The sequence below is a fragment of the Watersipora subatra genome, chromosome 9 (genome assembly GCF_963576615.1).
Source record: "Watersipora subatra chromosome 9, tzWatSuba1.1, whole genome shotgun sequence".
NCBI classification, from domain to species: Eukaryota; Metazoa; Bryozoa; class Gymnolaemata; order Cheilostomatida; family Watersiporidae; genus Watersipora; species Watersipora subatra.
The window spans coordinates 28,331,809-28,350,961 of record NC_088716.1 but is presented as its reverse complement, the minus strand read 5'-3'; the positions used below and the strand labels follow the sequence as shown (position 1 = coordinate 28,350,961).

Sequence of the window (19,153 nt, the reverse complement as noted above, 5' to 3'; positions counted from 1 at the left end):
ACCTTTCTCTCATAGTTGCAGTCAAATAGAGGTGGTGTTAAAGTAAAGGCAGCATTCTATTAGAGGTTTTACGGTAAGTTATAATTGGCCTAAACGAATTTTTCAGAATGGCCTGTGATTGACCTGATTGACATCAGCAGATGACGGGAGATGTCCTACTGAAAGGAATTGTTCCTCTGCTGTCAATGGGGAGGCTATATTTTGTGAACTTTTCGCTGTGTTGCCATCTTCCTAATGCCGTGACCCTTCATAGCACGCAACGTTGGATGAGCTAAAAATAACTCATGAGCTTCAGCTTTTGGCTTGCTTTTCACAGAAGTGAGGCGAAGCAGAGAGCGAGTGCACGGTTTTTTTACAGACTGCAGGGACTAAGGTAGGCAAGTAAAGACAAAATTTCATGTTAGCAGATAAGATCTAAGATATCTTTTTTAAAAGCCACTTATACCTTTAAGCTGGAATCAAACAATATGTTTTGATCAACTTATCATGGATCAAGTATCAAAACACATAAAAAAAATCTGTAATCGTCTGGTAGTAACACAGGGTATTCATAGAGTTCTCGTCTCACACATTCGGCATATTTAGCCATTACAAACCATGATGAAAAATGTCAGACAGTTATACTGTTTTAATTCTGGACTACAATGATTATTTCTACTAATGTTCTATTATTTTTCAGAAAAATCACCGGCTTTTGTTTGAGACAACTTAACAATTTCAGGCAATTATTCATCCTTCCTTTTTTATTCTGATGATTTCTGTAATATGTATATCAGTATATATGTATATCTAAAAATTTCCTCTTTCTTATCCACATGTCTAATAATTCCTGTTTCAATATTTGGATCTCTTTTGTTGGACACAGTTCTCTACCTTCTTCTTTCCTTGGTAATTACTATTCTTATTAACTTTATTCCTGTTACTAATATTATTATCTATAGGCACTATATTATTATTTATAAGCACTATATTATTATTTATAGGCAATATATTATTATTAATATTTATAGGCAATATATTATTATTAATATTTATAGGCAATATATTATTATTATTATTTATAGGCAATATATTATTATTTATAGGCTATATATTATTACTATTTATAAGCAATATATTTTTATTATTATTTATAGACACTATAGTATAATTGTCTATAGGCTCCATATTATTATCTTTGCTATTACTATCTTTGCTATTATTATTATATAATTTTTTCCAGCATATGCTGGTAATTATATTGCTATCCGTCAGGTGACACCCGATTTGGCATCCTTTTTTATAAAGTTCATTGATTTTAGTAGATGAGTTTGCTTCGTGCTCTTCAGCTGTTTCTGGTCAACCAGACAATCCCCATCTAGTAACTCAGACAGTAGCAGGTTCTGTGCTTCTATCCCTGTTGGTATCACTATGGCTCTCATTTGCTCCACTCTCATTCAATCACTAGATCTGGGCACATCGTAATTTGTTCCTGTTTGTCTTTATTCCATAGTGCCGTGCTACAGCAATGGCAACAACAGTATGCCGTGTTGCTACGGCAACATGTTGATATGGCAACAACAGTATCAGTTCTTGCTTCTATCATTCCATCACAAAATTCGTTCCACAAAATTTTTAAACTTCTGAATTTCATACAATAAAACTGAAATGATTCTTAGCGTTATTGTTATTTTTTATCATTATTATTACAACTAAAAATTCCACTGTCATACAGCCCACGAACAAAGTGATATTGAAAAAAAGAAAGGGTACTGATGGTTGAGAAATGCAATATTAGCAGTCAAATGGCACTGCAGTGCAATAGGAGAACTGCAATGGTAGCTGTAATGTACTGGGTGTTATTATGTACAACAAATAGCAATAATGAAAGGAAAAGATTATATGTTTATATCTCTCCCCGCAATAGGATAAATGCAATATTAGAAGTAAAATGCACTGATATTATTAAAATAACCAATATTATTAATACAGTAATACTGTAATAATAGAAAACCAATGTAAAATTTTGTTTACATTTCAAAACGTCATAGCTAACAATATCAAGAAGTTGTGATATTTATATAGATTTCTAGAACGTCTATTTAACAAAGCTATTTAGAAAAAATAATAACAGTAACTTATTGCCCAACATCGGCCACTATATACTTTGATCTTGTAAATTCAAATGATTATTCTTATAACTAAATCTTATAAAATCGAATAATTATTCTTATAATTAAATATTGTAATAATCTCATATAATCGCAGCGGTCTCGTGTGGCTGCGATTTTCTGTTTGTTTTTGAGCTTTTAAGAGCTTGTAATCACATTTCTACATATTTGGCACCTACAACACAAAAGAGTAAGACATGGTGAATCTTTTGATATCATATAGCTGTAATGTGAATTTTATTGCTAGTCAACCTGTAAGGTTTAGGAAATTTTCTACAAATAATAAAGACTTGGTAACATATTTAAATAGGTTTATATGTGTTTTGTATCGTTATTATACTTAAACGACTCTACACAAAAATGGTTAAATTTGTTGATGAGATTTCGGTACAAGGGTTTGCGACGGTTGCTGATGAATAATTTTCGTGAGTTGTGTGCACATATGCATTTATCATAAACCTCCCAAACAATTGCTCCGCTCATGTTTGGTCGTAGGATTATAACTATGATTATTATTAGTTTTGTTTTAAGATTTTTACTGTTATCATTATTATACTATTATTACAATTATAATAATAACAATTATATTAATAATAATATTTATTATTACAAATTAATATCACTCTTATTATTAATAGTTGTAGCTCTGAGACCAAAACAAAGCTTATATGTACCCCATTTCCAAGTACTCGGTGAAATGTAGGCATTTATTCATAACAGCTTCTGGTGACTTTACAGTTTTGATGTCAGGAGTGTGTGGTGAGACATGCTTCTGACTTTTCAGGTTACACTTCTGAATACAAAAAATGTCTTGGAGGCAGACACTCGACCTCATCTGTTATCTAACGCTGACTTTGATACTATTAAGTCGACAAGTTTCATCAGAGAATGGCAAACATACTAATAGCATACATCAAAACCTTTCTTCATCGGCTCAATTGACGGTAGACAAACTGGCCACCGAGTCGGAGAGTTTCAGTTCAATGGGTGAGAGTCAGGCTACACAGAAGATAATTGGTAAGAATTAAGAGAGTATTTATAGTGTATTTGAGTGCAAAGATAATCACCCTTTATAAAGCATTTTAACAGAACAGCAACACAGCAATAACTTGAGATACGAGTGTCTCAACATATAAGCAATTTGAGATATGAGGAAAATGCTAAGCAAATGTTTGTCTTGAGTTGTGAGACAAATTTGAGAAATGAGCATGCGAGATGGTTCCCAATGCGGCCACTAAGTAGCTTAGTATGTGAGAGGCCGCTTACGAAAACAGCATGTGAAAATGTGCTTTCGCAGCAAAACAGCATAGCTCGGTATTTATCGTCAGATTGGTTTTAAAAATACTTGCTAAAAGTGAAGGTGAAAGCGAAGCGAAGAGAGCTGAGCCGGAAGAAGAAAAGTAAAAACTTAAAATGGAAACAAAATTAGAATTAAGTTTTGTGTAACGTAATATTTTAAATTATTGTAAGTGTATGTATAATATGCTAAACTTATTTAAGTTAAATTTAAAGCTTATGTTATGTTGCATAATGTCACAAAAGTTTAGCAAACCAAGTGTGTTGCAGTCAAGTCTCTCTCACGCCACTGTTAGCAGCTACCGTCTGTCTGGAACGTAAGAACTCTATACAGTACTGTACGTAATAATGCCACATTTCATGGCAGATCATAACCCTAGGTGGGTATTTGTTATTTTGTGAGCGTAAGTGGTGAATTAGAACCATGAAAACACGTTTTTCTTTTTAATATCTTGTTTTTAGGTGCTTTTTCAGAAGGTTGGAATGGATTAATTTGTATTTAGTGATTTTATATCAGAAAAATTGATTTGAGATGCAAGTGAATTGACATACGGGTGTGATACCGGAACGAATTAGGTTCGTATCTCAAGATATTACTGTATGCATGTTTTAACATGGCTTTTGCATAAGAAAAAAAGAAATATATTTTGATATTTTAAATAATTTACTTATTTGCAACATATGTAATTTCATTTTTTTAAGAGTAATTTTGTGCTAATTCAAGTTTGGATGACAAAATATATCGAGGAATAAAACACTTATTGGTGAGAATGTAATTTTACAGTTTTTGTTGTTATTAAAGGTTGACTTGCAACAAAATTCACATTGCAGTTATTTGGTATCAAAAGATTCACCATGTCTTACTCTGCTACTGAAGTTTGTCTGAACATGTGCACACGCGCATTCAAATTTGTACTATATGCTGTAAATTATATACATCTGTTTGAGGTGGTTGTTTTCATTTTATACATCAATCAGTTGAGTTTTGTTGGGCTTGGAAAAATAATCTTCAAATTGTTTATGTATTGGTGACTCTATTGACTATTTTAATAAATTTGGAATATTTAAAGTTTGATTAGTAAATATAATGTCAATAACAATGTCATTTTAGGCTGTCAATGTTCCGATTGGGTCAAGAAAGCTTGACCTTTGTACACCATCATAAAGTAAAACTTTCTATATACCCACCAACACGGGAATATACATGTATTAGTAATAAGGCCTTATAAGACCAAAAATGCTCAAAACTTTAGTAAATCTAAGCAGAAACAGCGGTATTTTTCAATCATTTGTAATTGTTTTTGATGTTTGAGCTGATCTGACTGCCAGGATGTTTTAAGAAGGAAATCGACAAAACCTGATGCCGCTTAAAAAACTTTGACTCTTGTTTGTTGACAGCAAACGCAGGTCTGGTTGGAAATTACCTTCGTCTCGCCGAAACTGATAAGTTCGGCTCCGATGGCTGCAAAATAATGCTTTCTCTCATACACAAAAAATATACAGTAACACAATTTTATTTTATATTTAAACTTTACTTTTGAAGTTTTTATTTTATCCTAACGTCCAACCCTGGCTTTTGACATATGGAATGACAGACACCCTTCTTATTACAGAAGACACCTTTCTTATTACAGTAGATAGATTATTGTGATCAATATCATTTATTGCTATCATTATTATTGGAGTAGCAGCGATGCCGGTTATTGCCCTGACACAAGGAATGTTGTTATCAGAGCATACTTTTGACTAGTCTCAATAAAATGTGATACTCCGCACTTGGCCAGAAATGATGTCTGTTATTATTAGTAAAATATTGGTAAGCATTTGTTGAAATATACCATCCTATTACCCGATGTTGCCCGGGTAATAAAAAAGTCGGACAAAAAATCTATTTCTATTTAACATATACGTCATTTACCATTCTAACTTTTAAACTTCATATCATGACAAAAGTGTTTAGTGCTGTTCAAATAACTAAGAGAAAAAATAAACAATGAGGACATGAAATTGTGTGTATAAAAAAGTTTTCTGTTGCACTAGAAGCTCGTTGTATTCAAAGTTTTGATGGACGATACTAGCCTCTCTCAGTACTGGTAGAAACGTAAAAATGAGATATTGGACTGTCTTTGTCTGACCAAAAAGAGAGAGAATGTAGAAGCAATTTCTACTCTAAATACTACAATTGTCCATGTGAAAGGTATTTAGCTTTTACAGATTTACAGAAACTGGAGATAGGAGTGTAACGGCACATTTGAAAATTGCAAATGAAAAAATGGGTAGGCCTAATGGGTAATGATGAAAAAAATTAGCTTTTGAAAATTAAAAAAAAGAAATAGTAAAAGGTAATATTAATGAATAATAAAAAGTATATATTTAGCATGTGCAATCGTGATACATACCTGTATTCAAAAGTGTTAGGAATGATAACAATGGCTTAACTTGAATGTCGCGATTTTTAATTGCTAGATTTTAGTCGCTAAAACTGGACACGCATGAAAACTAAAGAACCAACAAACACTGAGATTTATAGATATAAAATATAATTTTATTGGCAATATTTTCATTTTAAATAGAAATGTTTTTTAAATTATGCCATACGAAAATAATAATAAAGCAAAAAAAACCAAAAAAAGGGCAGCATTTAGCCACTGAAATCAAATAAATCAGTTGACAAATAGTGGTTAAAATACCTTACTCTGCTAAGAGAACGGATATTAGGTGAAAGATTGTTACAGCAGCTAGCAATGATATTTTTAAAATAATTGTTAGATGTATGCAATTTGTTCTTATTTCATAAGTTGAAATGAGTTGAAATCCTGTAACTGTCATGGAAAAAATAAGGACACAAACCTGTAACTGTCATGGAAAAAATAAGGACACAAACCATACAAGATCTTAAAACCTTTAATTGACGTAAAATAAACATTTGGCAAGGTAAGGTAAGAAGATGCAAAGATGTGGAAAGATCATTCATCGGAATCTTTCCAAACCTTTGCATCTTCTCACGTTACCTGCTAAATGTATGGTATACATTTATAGGCTACAGTATGGTTAGCGCTCCACATTACCACATAACATGTCCAGGCCTTTCCATGTTGTTTACTGCGTCAACAAAGAACAGAAATAATCAAGTGTGTAGAACGACTACCCTGGCAGGTCTATCAAAAAGTTCATCATCACTCCAGGAAGCTCTGGGTATACAATTTACTTCTCAGAACATTCTTCCAGGTTCGCTGTTTGTACGCATTTACAATCAGGCCAGATCTGTAGCTGAGAAGGAAAATGCCAATGTAAACAATGAATCATATTTACATCCTTGTTGCTCCCTTCCATCGCGTTACAGTCGACAATCACTCAGCAACTGTTGATGTGTGCTGCTTGCTGACGTTATGTACTCTAACAAGGTTTTTTATTGGGTACTTAAGTATCTCTGAGCCAACCAGCGACCTTAAATAGTATTCCAGGGTGGGATAGAATAAAAAATGTGACTCGAGTTTAAAATGCGATGAAGACCGAGTACTTGAGATATGGTGTGTTTACTTAAACAACAGTCAGCTCTCTGCAAACAGTGAAGGATAAACACGTAACAGGTCTTTACACGAGGACATGTTGCTTTGAACAGATGTTTGCGAGGAACAGCATCCGTGAAAACATGTCAGAACTTTCAACAACTGCTTCTGTGATTAGAATTGATGAATGGCTCGAACAAAATGCTAGATTTCTAAACACTTCTACCTAACTTTAAAAATGAACTTTAATAAAATTTTAGTATATTTTATCAGAAAGTATCAATATTTTTCTATAATTTGCGATTGTTTTTGATGTTGGAGGTGATCTGTGGATGTTTCAGGATTAAAATTGACAAAACTTGATCGTGATTATAACACTCCGATCAAGCGAAAGTGCTGTTACGACGTTTATAATTGCCAAGAGACTGACAGAATAGAGACGCACAACGTTGCAATTTTAACGCAATAGTTGATACCGGCTATAGCAACTATAGTGACTAGTGACATCATTTCGTACATATTTTTGTTCTGAGTGTTTTAACCGTGATCAAGTTTTGTCGATTTTAATCTTGAAATATCCTGGCGGTCAGATCACCTCAAACATCACAAACAATGACAAATTGTAAAAAATACTGATACTTTCTGATAAAATTTACTAAAATTTTGTGGATGTTCATCCTTAACAACCAATCTATGACTTGCAGGCGTGAGACAAAGTTGCTCAGATTTGTTTTGGCAAATCGACTCTCTTGAGTACATGTAATCATGTTGACACTACTTGTAATAAGGTCACTAGGCATTGACTCTGCTCCAGTTTTTTCAGGTCACACATTAAATCAGATCCGGTCATTGCATTTTATTATCAGGTTATCTTTTGCCATATTATTTATGATGTACACATTTATCACAATCCAGCTCCAAGATTGTCTAATGAGCTAACAATTCGCCAAAAGTTTTTTAACAAGCATAGATTATATAAATTTTTAAAATACAACAGCGAATATAAAGTAAGCTTTAACATTTGGGATCCACGATATCTCACTAATGTTTATTTGTGTTGCAGAAAAGAGCATTTGGACTAATTACAAATCTACCCCACATTCCAGCATATCTTATTCAAGCAAATGATCTTTCCAAATCTTTGCATCTTTTTACTCCAAATGTTTATTTTATGAAAATTAAAAGTTTCAAGATCTCTTATGTGTCATCAATTTTTACTTGACAGTTACAGGTTTTCAACTCATTTCAACTTACATTATATGAACAGATTACGTTCAACATGCATTATTGCCAGCTGCTTTAACAATCTTTCACCCAATATCTGCTCTCTTAGCAGAGAAAGGTATTTTAAATGCTATATGTCAAACTATTTTTAGTGTATCAAGACTTCTGGTGGCTGACTAATTCGAGGCTGTTTTATTTTTACGTTACAAGCAATATATATGTGTATACAAGTTATCAATGATTCACCATAGTTATGGTTTCAGGTGCAAAAACAACAGCACAAAGAAACAAACATATTGCCACATTATTGAAATTGTTGACAGTATGATTCCGGTTGCATATTTATGACCCTGATACACTACACTATTTATTTGATTTTAGTGGCTAACTGTTGCCCTTTCTTTGCTTTTTTTTGTGTTTTCTGATTCTGGCATAATTATTGCATAATTTGGAAAAAAAACTTGTTTGAAACGAAATTAATGTCAATAAAGGAATATAATATATATATGTATAATAACTTTGCTTTATTCTTTGTTAGTTGAGCAAGGTAAGACAAATCCAGAGCTCTCAGGAACTTTTCAAGCTTACCAGAAGCCTACAAAGGTACCATACAATAATTTTCTCGCTGACTCTTCAACAGCCCGTCTCATTTATGACAGCGACCAGGTCACCACCACTAGTACCAATAGCTCTAAGGAAGGGCTTAATTCAGCCTTACTGTTCAGTCCTTCCAAATATAACGCTGAATGGCTAGATGACAGCGAGTCCAATTTTACAGATTTTAACAACTCACTAACCACCCACAATGGTAAGTTACAGGGTCTATCTCTGAGTGTTACCATCAGCTTCAATAATCATTGATGAGTTAGTAATCAGCATATATATGATTTGCTGCATACGGTGCCGTCTGCGTGACCATACACGTTGCGTTTCCTAGCTTCACAGGTTGGTCTTTCAGAGCATGGAAATGAGCAAAAATACAGCTTTGTGTTTTATAATTAAAAACTACAACTGTCATATATACAATACAGTAGACTCTCTTATGATCTGAATTTCACATAACGTAAAGAATTTAGGGGGAAGAAAAGAAAGAAAAGTTGTCGATACAAATTATTAATACCACAATTACTGTACAGTAACTGTACAGTAATTGTACAGTAGCTGTACAGTAACTGTACAGCTACTGTACAATTACTGTACAGTTACTATACAGTAATTGTACAGTCACTGTACAGTAGCTGTACAGTTACTGTACAGTGACTGTACGGTAACTGTACAATTACTGTACAATTACTGTACAGTAGCTGTACAGTTACTGTACAGTAGCTGTACAGTTACTGTACAGTAGCTGTACAGTAACTGTACAGCTACTGTACAATTACTGTACAGTTACTGTACAGTAATTGTACAGTCACTGTATAGTAACTGTACAGCTACTGTACAGTCACTGTACAGTAGCTATACAGTTACTGTACAGCTGTAACTGTACTGTAACTGTACAGTAACTGTACAGTTACTAAGCCTCACGTAAGCTGAGGTTACAGGCAATAGAGAATTGGTTTAGTTTAAATTCTAACAGAGCCAATGCATGCTTCTTGGTGAGAAAGGTATAAATGGCTTTTCATAATTCTGCCAAATGCTTAGCTTTTGTTTAAAACCAACTGGGAATTCTTGTTTCTGATTCATTTGGAGTTTTTTTTATCGACTTTTCCCACCATTTTCTATTTTTATGTTTAAATTTTTTTGTGTTCTGGGATGCTTGAACTTTACAAAAAAGGTCAACTTCCAGCACCAAGCTTCACTTATTGATGTTTTGCTTGTATACAGGCTTTGTTGTCGTAACCGGTGAGTCAAATGCTATTTTTAAGTGTTAACTAAACCCAGTTATATCAAAACATTGTGAGAAGGTTAGCTCTGATGTGACGAAATTGACTTCAAGCCATCTACCTCTCTTTTATTCCCCATTTCATTGCCCATTTTTTCTGATTTAAAAATTTACCTTGATAAATTGAAATCGAGTTCATGTATGTAGCTTTTAACATATCTTTTGATACACACATGTATGTGTGTATACCCGTCATACTCATCCCAAGGAGCCAGTTCATATATGTATGAACTGGCTCCTTGAGATGAGTATGACGGGTTCACAGTAAAAGCATGTTCACAGAATATCGCTGTATGTTGGCGATACTCACATGATATGCTGGCAATGTTCACAATACTTTGGTGATCATATGTGATAACAATTGTTCACAAACCACAAATCTACCCGGGTTCACATCAGCGAGTAGATCACAGCATAGCGTTCTCATTCTATAATGCGCTCGAGGAAACGGTGAAGCACTAGACCCGCAGCAACTGTCATGGAAGACAATATTGATCAATCGACAGCCAATAACCATCGCAGAAGTGGTGCGCAGGCTCTCATGGGTGTTTAAACAACTATCGGGAAAGTTTAATGGCTGAAATCTTTCCTGACGGATTTGTGCTACCTTGGCAATACCATCAGTTTACGGTGCAAATAGTTGACAAATATCGCCGAGACGAGAATGCCGACCTACAGCGATATCTTAACAAACAGGCAGTAGGTTTCTATAATACCCATTCATACATCTCATCATTCTTGCCTTATATAGTGCAACGACAATCTTCCGAGATGCTCATCTCTCTTACCTTTAGCTTCAAATAGGTGTCAGTTGTAACGAGTTTCATTATGTTCTATAGGACTTTTACTAAAGAAATACCAGTTATACACCGTGTCTCCACCGTGAGGTTAATTCACAGGCTTGCATCACCCGCTAAATGAAAACGGTCAAATCCGCGAGTTTTGTTACTCGCAAATATTTATCAAATGTTTCACGCTTGCAGAAGGTGGAAACGGCGTTTGCGAATGATGCGCTAAAATACAGTGGAAGCTATTCACCTTTACGAATTTTCACACTTCAGCTGTTCTTTATTTGATTTGAGCAGTTTCTCCGCTATGACATCTAGCAAAGAAATCTTTGTCTTTTTTAATAAAATGCTCGTGTTAATCCGCAAGATGTGAGTGTATTGAAACACATATCGCACAGTAACTTAACGTGCACACAACTCCAAATTCGCATCATCCGTGTCTTGGAAACATAGGGATAATGCTGAGAATTCAAACTAGTGCGAAGTTATGTAGCATTTAAATCATCTAGGCTGTACGAAGGAGACGGTCACAGACTCGGGCCTGCGATCGGTTAGCTCGGCTATTTCGCACTGGCCCCATCATCTCTCCTTTTGTTTGATTCTTGATATACATTTGTTTGAAACTTTTTTGTTTTCTTGTTCGTATGTATGCAAATGTATGTAATATATATTTGATGAAATAAATCACACTCACGCACGCCGCACACACACACACAGTGTCCAATCTATTAGTCTGTATGCGTGGAAACCGCCATTTCTTACATAACAACTAAGGTTGTAGTATATGAACAGAGATAAGGGTGATTTGAGACCAGTTACTTGGCCACTAGTAATCCTAAAGGGCCACGTGTAGACTCGGTCTTCAAGAAGATGACCAATATTGATTGATTGCAAAATTATAAAAAACGTATATACATGTAAAATAATTCATTTTCATATAAAATAATTGCATAAGAATGCGATTTGTAGCTACAGATTATGAAAAAAATATTTCCTACATCGAGGAGACGACTTCTTGGAGAGACTCCTACACTAGCACCAGTAGTCTTATGGTAACGTCTCCTGTCACAGCGCCTGCAGACGAGACCAAAGTTACAGGTAAGTGTGCAGCCATCAAACCATGTATCTGTCACAACCTCTCTATGACTGTCACATGTATCTGTCACAAACTCTCCATGACTGTCACATGTATCTGTCACAACCTCTCTATGACTGGCACATGTATCTGTCACAAACTCTCCATGACTGTCACACGTATCTGTCACTACCTCTGTATGACTGCCACATGTATCTGTCACTACCTCTCCGTGACTGTCACATGTATCTGTCACAAACTCTCCATGACTGTCACATGTATCTGTCACTACCTCTCCATGACTGCTTTATGCTGCTCATACCGCAAGGTCTCTCTATAACAGTACTATGATATGTACTGTGTTATGGTAGATTATACAGCATAATAAATTATGTATTGTAAATTAATATAGTCATTCATATAGCCTAGAGCAACTGTATGATTAATATAGTCATTCATATAGCCTAGAGCAACTGTACAATTAATATAGTGGTTCATATAGCCTAGAGCAACTGTATGATTAATATAGTGGTTCATATAGCCTAGAGCAACTGTATGATTAATATAGTGGTTCATATAGCCTAGAGCAACTGTATGATTAATATAGTGGTTCATATAGCCTAGAGCAACTGTATGATTAATATAGTGGTTCATATAACCTAGAGCAACTGTATGATTAATATAGTGGTTCATATAGCCTAGAGTAACTGTATGATTAATATAGTGGTTCATATAGCCTAGAGCAATTGTATGATTAATATAGTGGTTCATATAACCTAGAGCAACTGTATGATTAATATAGTGGTTCATATAGCCTAGAGCAATTGTATGATTAATATAGTGGTTCATATAGCCTAGAGTAACTGTATGATTAATATAGTGGTTCATATAACCTAGAGCAACTGTATGATTAATATAGTGGTTCATATAGCCTAGAGTAACTGTATGATTAATATAGTGGTTCATATAGCCTAGAGCAACTGTATGATTAATATAGTGGTTCATATAACTTAGAGCAACTGTATGATTAATATAGTGGTTCATATAGCCTAGAGTAACTGTATGATTAATATAGTGGTTCATATAACCTAGAGCAACTGTATGATTAATATAGTGGTTCATATAGCCTAGAGCAACTGTATGATTAATATAGTGGTTCATATAGCCTAGAGTAACTGTATGATTAATATAGTGGTTCATATAACCTAGAGCAACTGTATGATTAATATAGTGGTTCATATAGCCTAGAGTAACTGTATGATTAATATAGTGGTTCATATAGCCTAGAGCAACTGTATGATTAATATAGTGGTTCATATAGCCTAGAGCAATTGTATGATTAATATAGTGGTTCATATAGCCTAGAGTAACTGTATGATTAATATAGTGGTTCATATAGCCTAGAGCAACTGTATGATTAATATAGTGGTTCATATAGCCTAGAGCAACTGTATGATTAATATAGTGGTTCATATAGCCTAGAGTAACTGTATGATTAATATAGTGGTTCATATAACCTAGAGCAACTGTATGATTAATATAGTGGTTCATATAGCCTAGAGTAACTGTATGATTAATATAGTGGTTCATATAGCCTAGAGCAACTGTATGATTAATATAGTGGTTCATATAGCCTAGAGCAATTGTATGATTAATATAGTGGTTCATATAGCCTAGAGTAACTGTATGATTAATATAGTGGTTCATATAGCCTAGAGCAATTGTATGATTAATATAGTGGTTCATATAGCCTAGAGTAACTGTATGATTAATATAGTGGTTCATATAGCCTAGAGCAACTGTATGATTAATATAGTGGTTCATATAGCCTAGAGTAACTGTATGATTAATATAGTGGTTCATATAGCCTAGAGCAACTGTTTGATTAATATGGTTCATATAGCCTAGAGCAACTGTATGATTAATATAGTGGTTCATATAGCCTAGAGCAACTGTATGATTAATATAGTGGTTCATATAGCCTAGAGTAACTGTATGATTAATATAGTGGTTCATATAGCCTAGAGTAACTGTATGATTAATATAGTGGTTCATATAGCCTAGAGCAACTGTACAATTAATATAGTCATTCATATAGCCTAGAGCAACTGTATGATTAATATAGTGGTTCATATAGCCTAGAGCAACTGTATGATTAATATAGTGGTTCATATAGCCTAGAGCAACTGTATGATTAATATAGTGGTTCATATAGCCTAGAGTAACTGTATGATTAATATAGTGGTTCATATAGCCTAGAGTAACTGTATGATTAATATAGTGGTTCATATAGCCTAGAGCAACTGTATGATTAATATAGTGGTTCATATAGCCTAGAGTAACTGTATGATTAATATAGTGGTTCATATAGCCTAGAGCAACTGTATGATTAATATAGTGGTTCATATAGCCTAGAGTAACTGTATGATTAATATAGTGGTTCATATAGCCTAGAGCAACTGTATGATTAATATAGTGGTTCATATAGCCTAGAGTAACTGTATGATTAATATAGTGGTTCATATAGCCTAGAGTAACTGTATGATTAATATAGTGGTTCATATAGCCTAGAGTAACTGTATGATTAATATAGTGGTTCATATAGCCTAGAGTAACTGTATGATTAATATAGTGGTTCATATAGCCTAGAGCAACTGTATGATTAATATAGTGGTTCATATAGCCTAGAGCAACTGTATGATTAATATAGTGGTTCATATAGCCTAGAGTAACTGTATGATTAATATAGTGGTTCATATAGCCTAGAGCAACTGTATGATTAATATAGTGGTTCATATAGCCTAGAGCAACTGTATGATTAATATAGTGGTTCATATAGCCTAGAGTAACTGTATGATTAATATAGTGGTTCATATAGCCTAGAGCAACTGTATGATTAATATAGTGGTTCATATAGCCTAGAGTAACTGTATGATTAATATAGTGGTTCATATAGCCTAGAGCAACTGTATGATTAATATAGTGGTTCATATAGCCTAGAGCAACTGTATGATTAATATAGTGGTTCATATAGCCTAGAGCAACTGTATGATTAATATAGTGGTTCATATAGCCTAGAGTAACTGTATGATTAATATAGTGGTTCATATAGCCTAGAGCAACTGTATGATTAATATAGTGGTTCATATAGCCTAGAGCAACTGTATGATTAATTGAGCATGATGCAATGCATATCATGTAGCTGCTGAGAGTACTTCAAATAAAGATGTACCAGAAGATAAAAGACAACAGCCGAGCTTGTCGTTGAGAAGCCTGTTTCAAGCTGGTCATTCAGGTGAGTTTCACATCAGCCGTTATACATATTATCGTATGACAACTTTTGTATTTGTAATTAAATAATTTACCTTAAATATAATAGCACCTAAATATCTTTGGCTTTAATGAGTAAATAACTATTCTACTAACCGTTAACAATGAACTTAGATGAAATTTTAGTAAATTTTATCAGGAAGTATCAGTATTTTTCTATTATTTGTGATTGTTTTTATTGTTTGAGGTGATCTGACTGCCAGGATGTTTCAAGATGAAAATTCGTACAATTTTATTGCGGAAAAATTCCTCATATAAACCGAAAGTGTGATTATGACGTCTACAATTGCAAAGAGACCGACAGAATAGAGACGTGTAATGCTGCAACTTGAACACAATAGCTGATATCAACTATAGCTACAATAACAACTAGTGACGTCATTTCGTGCATATGTATCTTCTAAGTCTTTTAATTGCGATCAAGTTTTGTAGGTTTTTCTACAAACAACTGCTCAATCATGAACTAAAGCTTGGAAGACAGAGTACCAAATATCAACAAAGTTACTTCCTTGTTTTGATCAGAGCCGTATAGTTTCACAGTCTCGCGACTAACAGAAGCGTATATGGGAGCTCGCTCATTTCCAAACAAACAGGCCACGCCTACTATTTTTATGTAAGTTATAATGGAGAGGCCGCAACATTAACCAACAAAAATATTTCCATTGGCAGTCGCATTGAAGTTGATTGTTGTATTATACACCATTGGAAAAAAGACAAAATTTCCAACATAAAGCTACTAAAAACTTTTTGTACAAATGTAAAATGAATACAAAAAAGAGAGTTATTGAGATGCATGATTCCATTACAGATTAGTCGATGTACAGATTAGTCGATGTACAGATGTCGATCGGGTTTGTTTGGAAACAAGCATTTTTGTTTGCGGTTTTTGTCGCGGGACTCTGTGAAGCTATATGGCTCTGGGCTGTACTAGCAATCAACTATCTTTGACATTTAAAAGTATGATTAAGGTACTATCTTTGAAATAATACAGTAGGCTCTCCTACAACCTGACTAATTTGTTCCGAGAACGTTTACACTATATGGATTTTACGTTATATGAACAGTAAAATACATTTAAATTGCTTAAATCATTTTAAGATTTTTCCAAACTCACTCCTTTCACTTTTCCAAACAGAAAAAAAATTAGATTCGACTGTTTTAATTTAAATACCGAACAGTAACTGTAGTATTAATGGTTTGTATTGACAAGTTTTCTATTCTTTCTTATCAATTACACTCGGTTTATGGTTCACGAGTATGGTGATTTTACAAGCAGTCAAGGGGAGTGCACACCTTCGATATCAATTCACAACAGTTTTTAAAAGTTTTTCCTAGACAGCATTGTCTACTCTGCAAAGGAAACCTATTACAAAATATTTTGTATGTCCAAAATAAAGTAAAACAAAAAGTATAATTTTACCATACGTATTAAGAGCCATGTATCTGTCCGTTCATTTATCCGTCTCCAGGGTTTGAGGTTAAGATAAAAGATCACTTTAGACTAGTCTAAAACTCGTCACACTCAGCTTGGTATATCGACACTCCAACTTCTGCACCGATAGATTACCTTCAAGTATTTCAAATTATTGCGCAGCTACTGTACTTATTTTCTGTACTTTGTGTACACACCTGATGATCTCTAGTGGCGAACTAGATTGACAGCGTACTAGTATAGACAATTGAGAGATGACAGAGCACTAGTATATACAATTGAGAGAGCCCTATATGTACATCGTGTGCTCCCTCAAGTGCGGCAAGAGATATCCAAAATTTTAGGGCTGACTACGACACTCTCGTTATTCTCCAATTTAAGAACTTGCACCGACTATACACATTATATACTTGACACATTACATTATATATAATTCTTTACGTTGTATGAAACAAAAGCTTTACAGAAAGTTTTTACATTATGTGGAATTTACGTTATAGGAGCCTCTAACACCTACTAATGCTGTATACTGCAAATTACTTGTTTGCATATTTTACCAGTGTTTGTGAAAATAAAAAATGGCGAATAGTAAATCAAATGTTTTTAGTAATGTCCAGCCAGCTTGTGTCTATTATTAATTGAGATATGACGTGATGGACTATCACATTGTACGACTACTAGACCGCAGCACAGATGACTATCATATCTAGTGACTAGATATCAGTCTAGGATATACTATAAACAGAATATAAAATGAGGCGTCACTTTTCTCAAGAGTGAAAACCGCTAATTAAAGTACATACATGCGCTATGAACAATTACAATTTTTGATAGAGCACTGGGCTGTTTTGGGTTTCAGCTTTGCTTAAGCCGTTGTTAAAATAACATAAATGAAATATAAAATAAATTTAAAATAAAATAAAAATATTAGTATCTTATTGAACACAGAGGAATCTATCCTTCTAGACAATAAAGATGATTACAAGCTGCTAGCTGGAACCAAAATATTTCTGTAATTATGGACAAAAGTGTACGCTTGCTTGATAACCAATAGCAAAATACCTTATACCGAGTTGTCTGCTCTTTTTTACGCATAAATAAAAAGAAGACAATTCTGTAATTGATATACTGCGCTGTTCATGTACAAACTGTTATTTAAGCTTGCTAAAAAGTGTTTGCATATACACTATGTTAGTAAACAGTCAACAAACTACTGTCCCAAAACTTACCTCAGAACTTAGACTATATTGTAAAGAATACACAACTCAACCATATTAGCTGACTAGGTGAATGCTTGATGTTGCAAGGGGGATAAAAACAGCTTATAGACAGTGGCAGGTAATGTACATTGTAGTTGCCATTGGCTAAGTTGACTAATTAGCCAAGGGCAAAATTAGCAAATTGGCTAATTTGAGTCACTCAAGCTAGTACAATGTAAGTTAAGCTTACTTATATTGCTAAATATTACTTATCATGATAAGAGCCGTGAAGGCCGTAATACAGGCTGCAAAAAACTGGTGAGTGGGTAGATTCTTTTACTAATTTATACTACTCTTTGGTACCGAAGTGTCAACTGTATAAATCTTCTATTTTAGGAGCGAGCTTTAACAATCGCTGGAATGTCAAGTTTACAGACAAAGAATACTGGGTCGGAAATCTCTGAACTTGAAATGGGTGCTTCCTGTTCTAATTGCTTTTTTACAGGCTGGTCACTCAGAACAGACTTCTAGTAGAGACTCTTTGTGATGAGCACAAAGACAAAAGTTATTGTTTCTGATCAGACAATGATGTTTAATTTTTATATTTTATGAATTCTATTCATTATATTAAGACAAAGATTTATTATATATATTAACACAGCACAGTGAGTAGTGACCTTCGCAGAGATGCTTGTAACTGCAAATATAACTTTGCATGGATTATTGTTAGAGTTCTGTTTGGTAAACCTTTCTTACAAATTGACTTGTACTAACTAGCATGAAAATGGGCTAATAAGGGAACCGCAGCATCAACAACAGCTTGACACTTCAAGGTCGTACAAAGAACATTTGAAAAAATTGTATGAAGAGAGCTGCATATTAAAAGGTTTTTCCGAGACCCGTATATTCGTCTGCCTAGCATTGCTTTCCAAATGCCAAAACTTTTAAACGCCAAAATACATCAAGCGGCTGAAGACAGGATAGCTGGTGTTTGTTTGTATAATTATAATATTTATTGAGGTTAGAATGAGAATACAGAATTCTGTCGACCTCACTAATACTAGAAAAGAAAAAAATAAATAGAACTTAAATGATGTTAGTGAACAGAGTTTGGTATGTATGCAAAGCTACTACGGTAAGTGACAGAGTAGAATAGATCAAACACTGTATATTAATACATAAGATATGAAAAACTAAACATTTGATTTGGTAATTGGACTGTTTGGCTTTGAAACAGTCCTCAATGTTACATATACGAACGACAG

The 19,153-nt window shown here is 34.0% G+C and overlaps 1 protein-coding gene across 1 annotated transcript; it reads left to right on the top strand.

Moving 5' to 3' along the window:
• The first annotated feature begins 325 nt into the window (after positions 1-325).
• LOC137404608 (uncharacterized) lies at positions 326-18,560 on the top strand. Its single transcript, XM_068090829.1, has 6 exons — positions 326-373; positions 2,935-3,167; positions 8,718-8,987; positions 11,822-11,950; positions 15,130-15,222; positions 18,285-18,560. The coding sequence occupies exons 2-6, from the start codon at positions 2,957-2,959 to the stop codon at positions 18,350-18,352; spliced, it is 771 nt and encodes a 256-aa protein (XP_067946930.1). The 5' UTR covers positions 326-373; positions 2,935-2,956; the 3' UTR covers positions 18,353-18,560.
• The last annotated feature ends 593 nt before the right edge of the window (positions 18,561-19,153 follow it).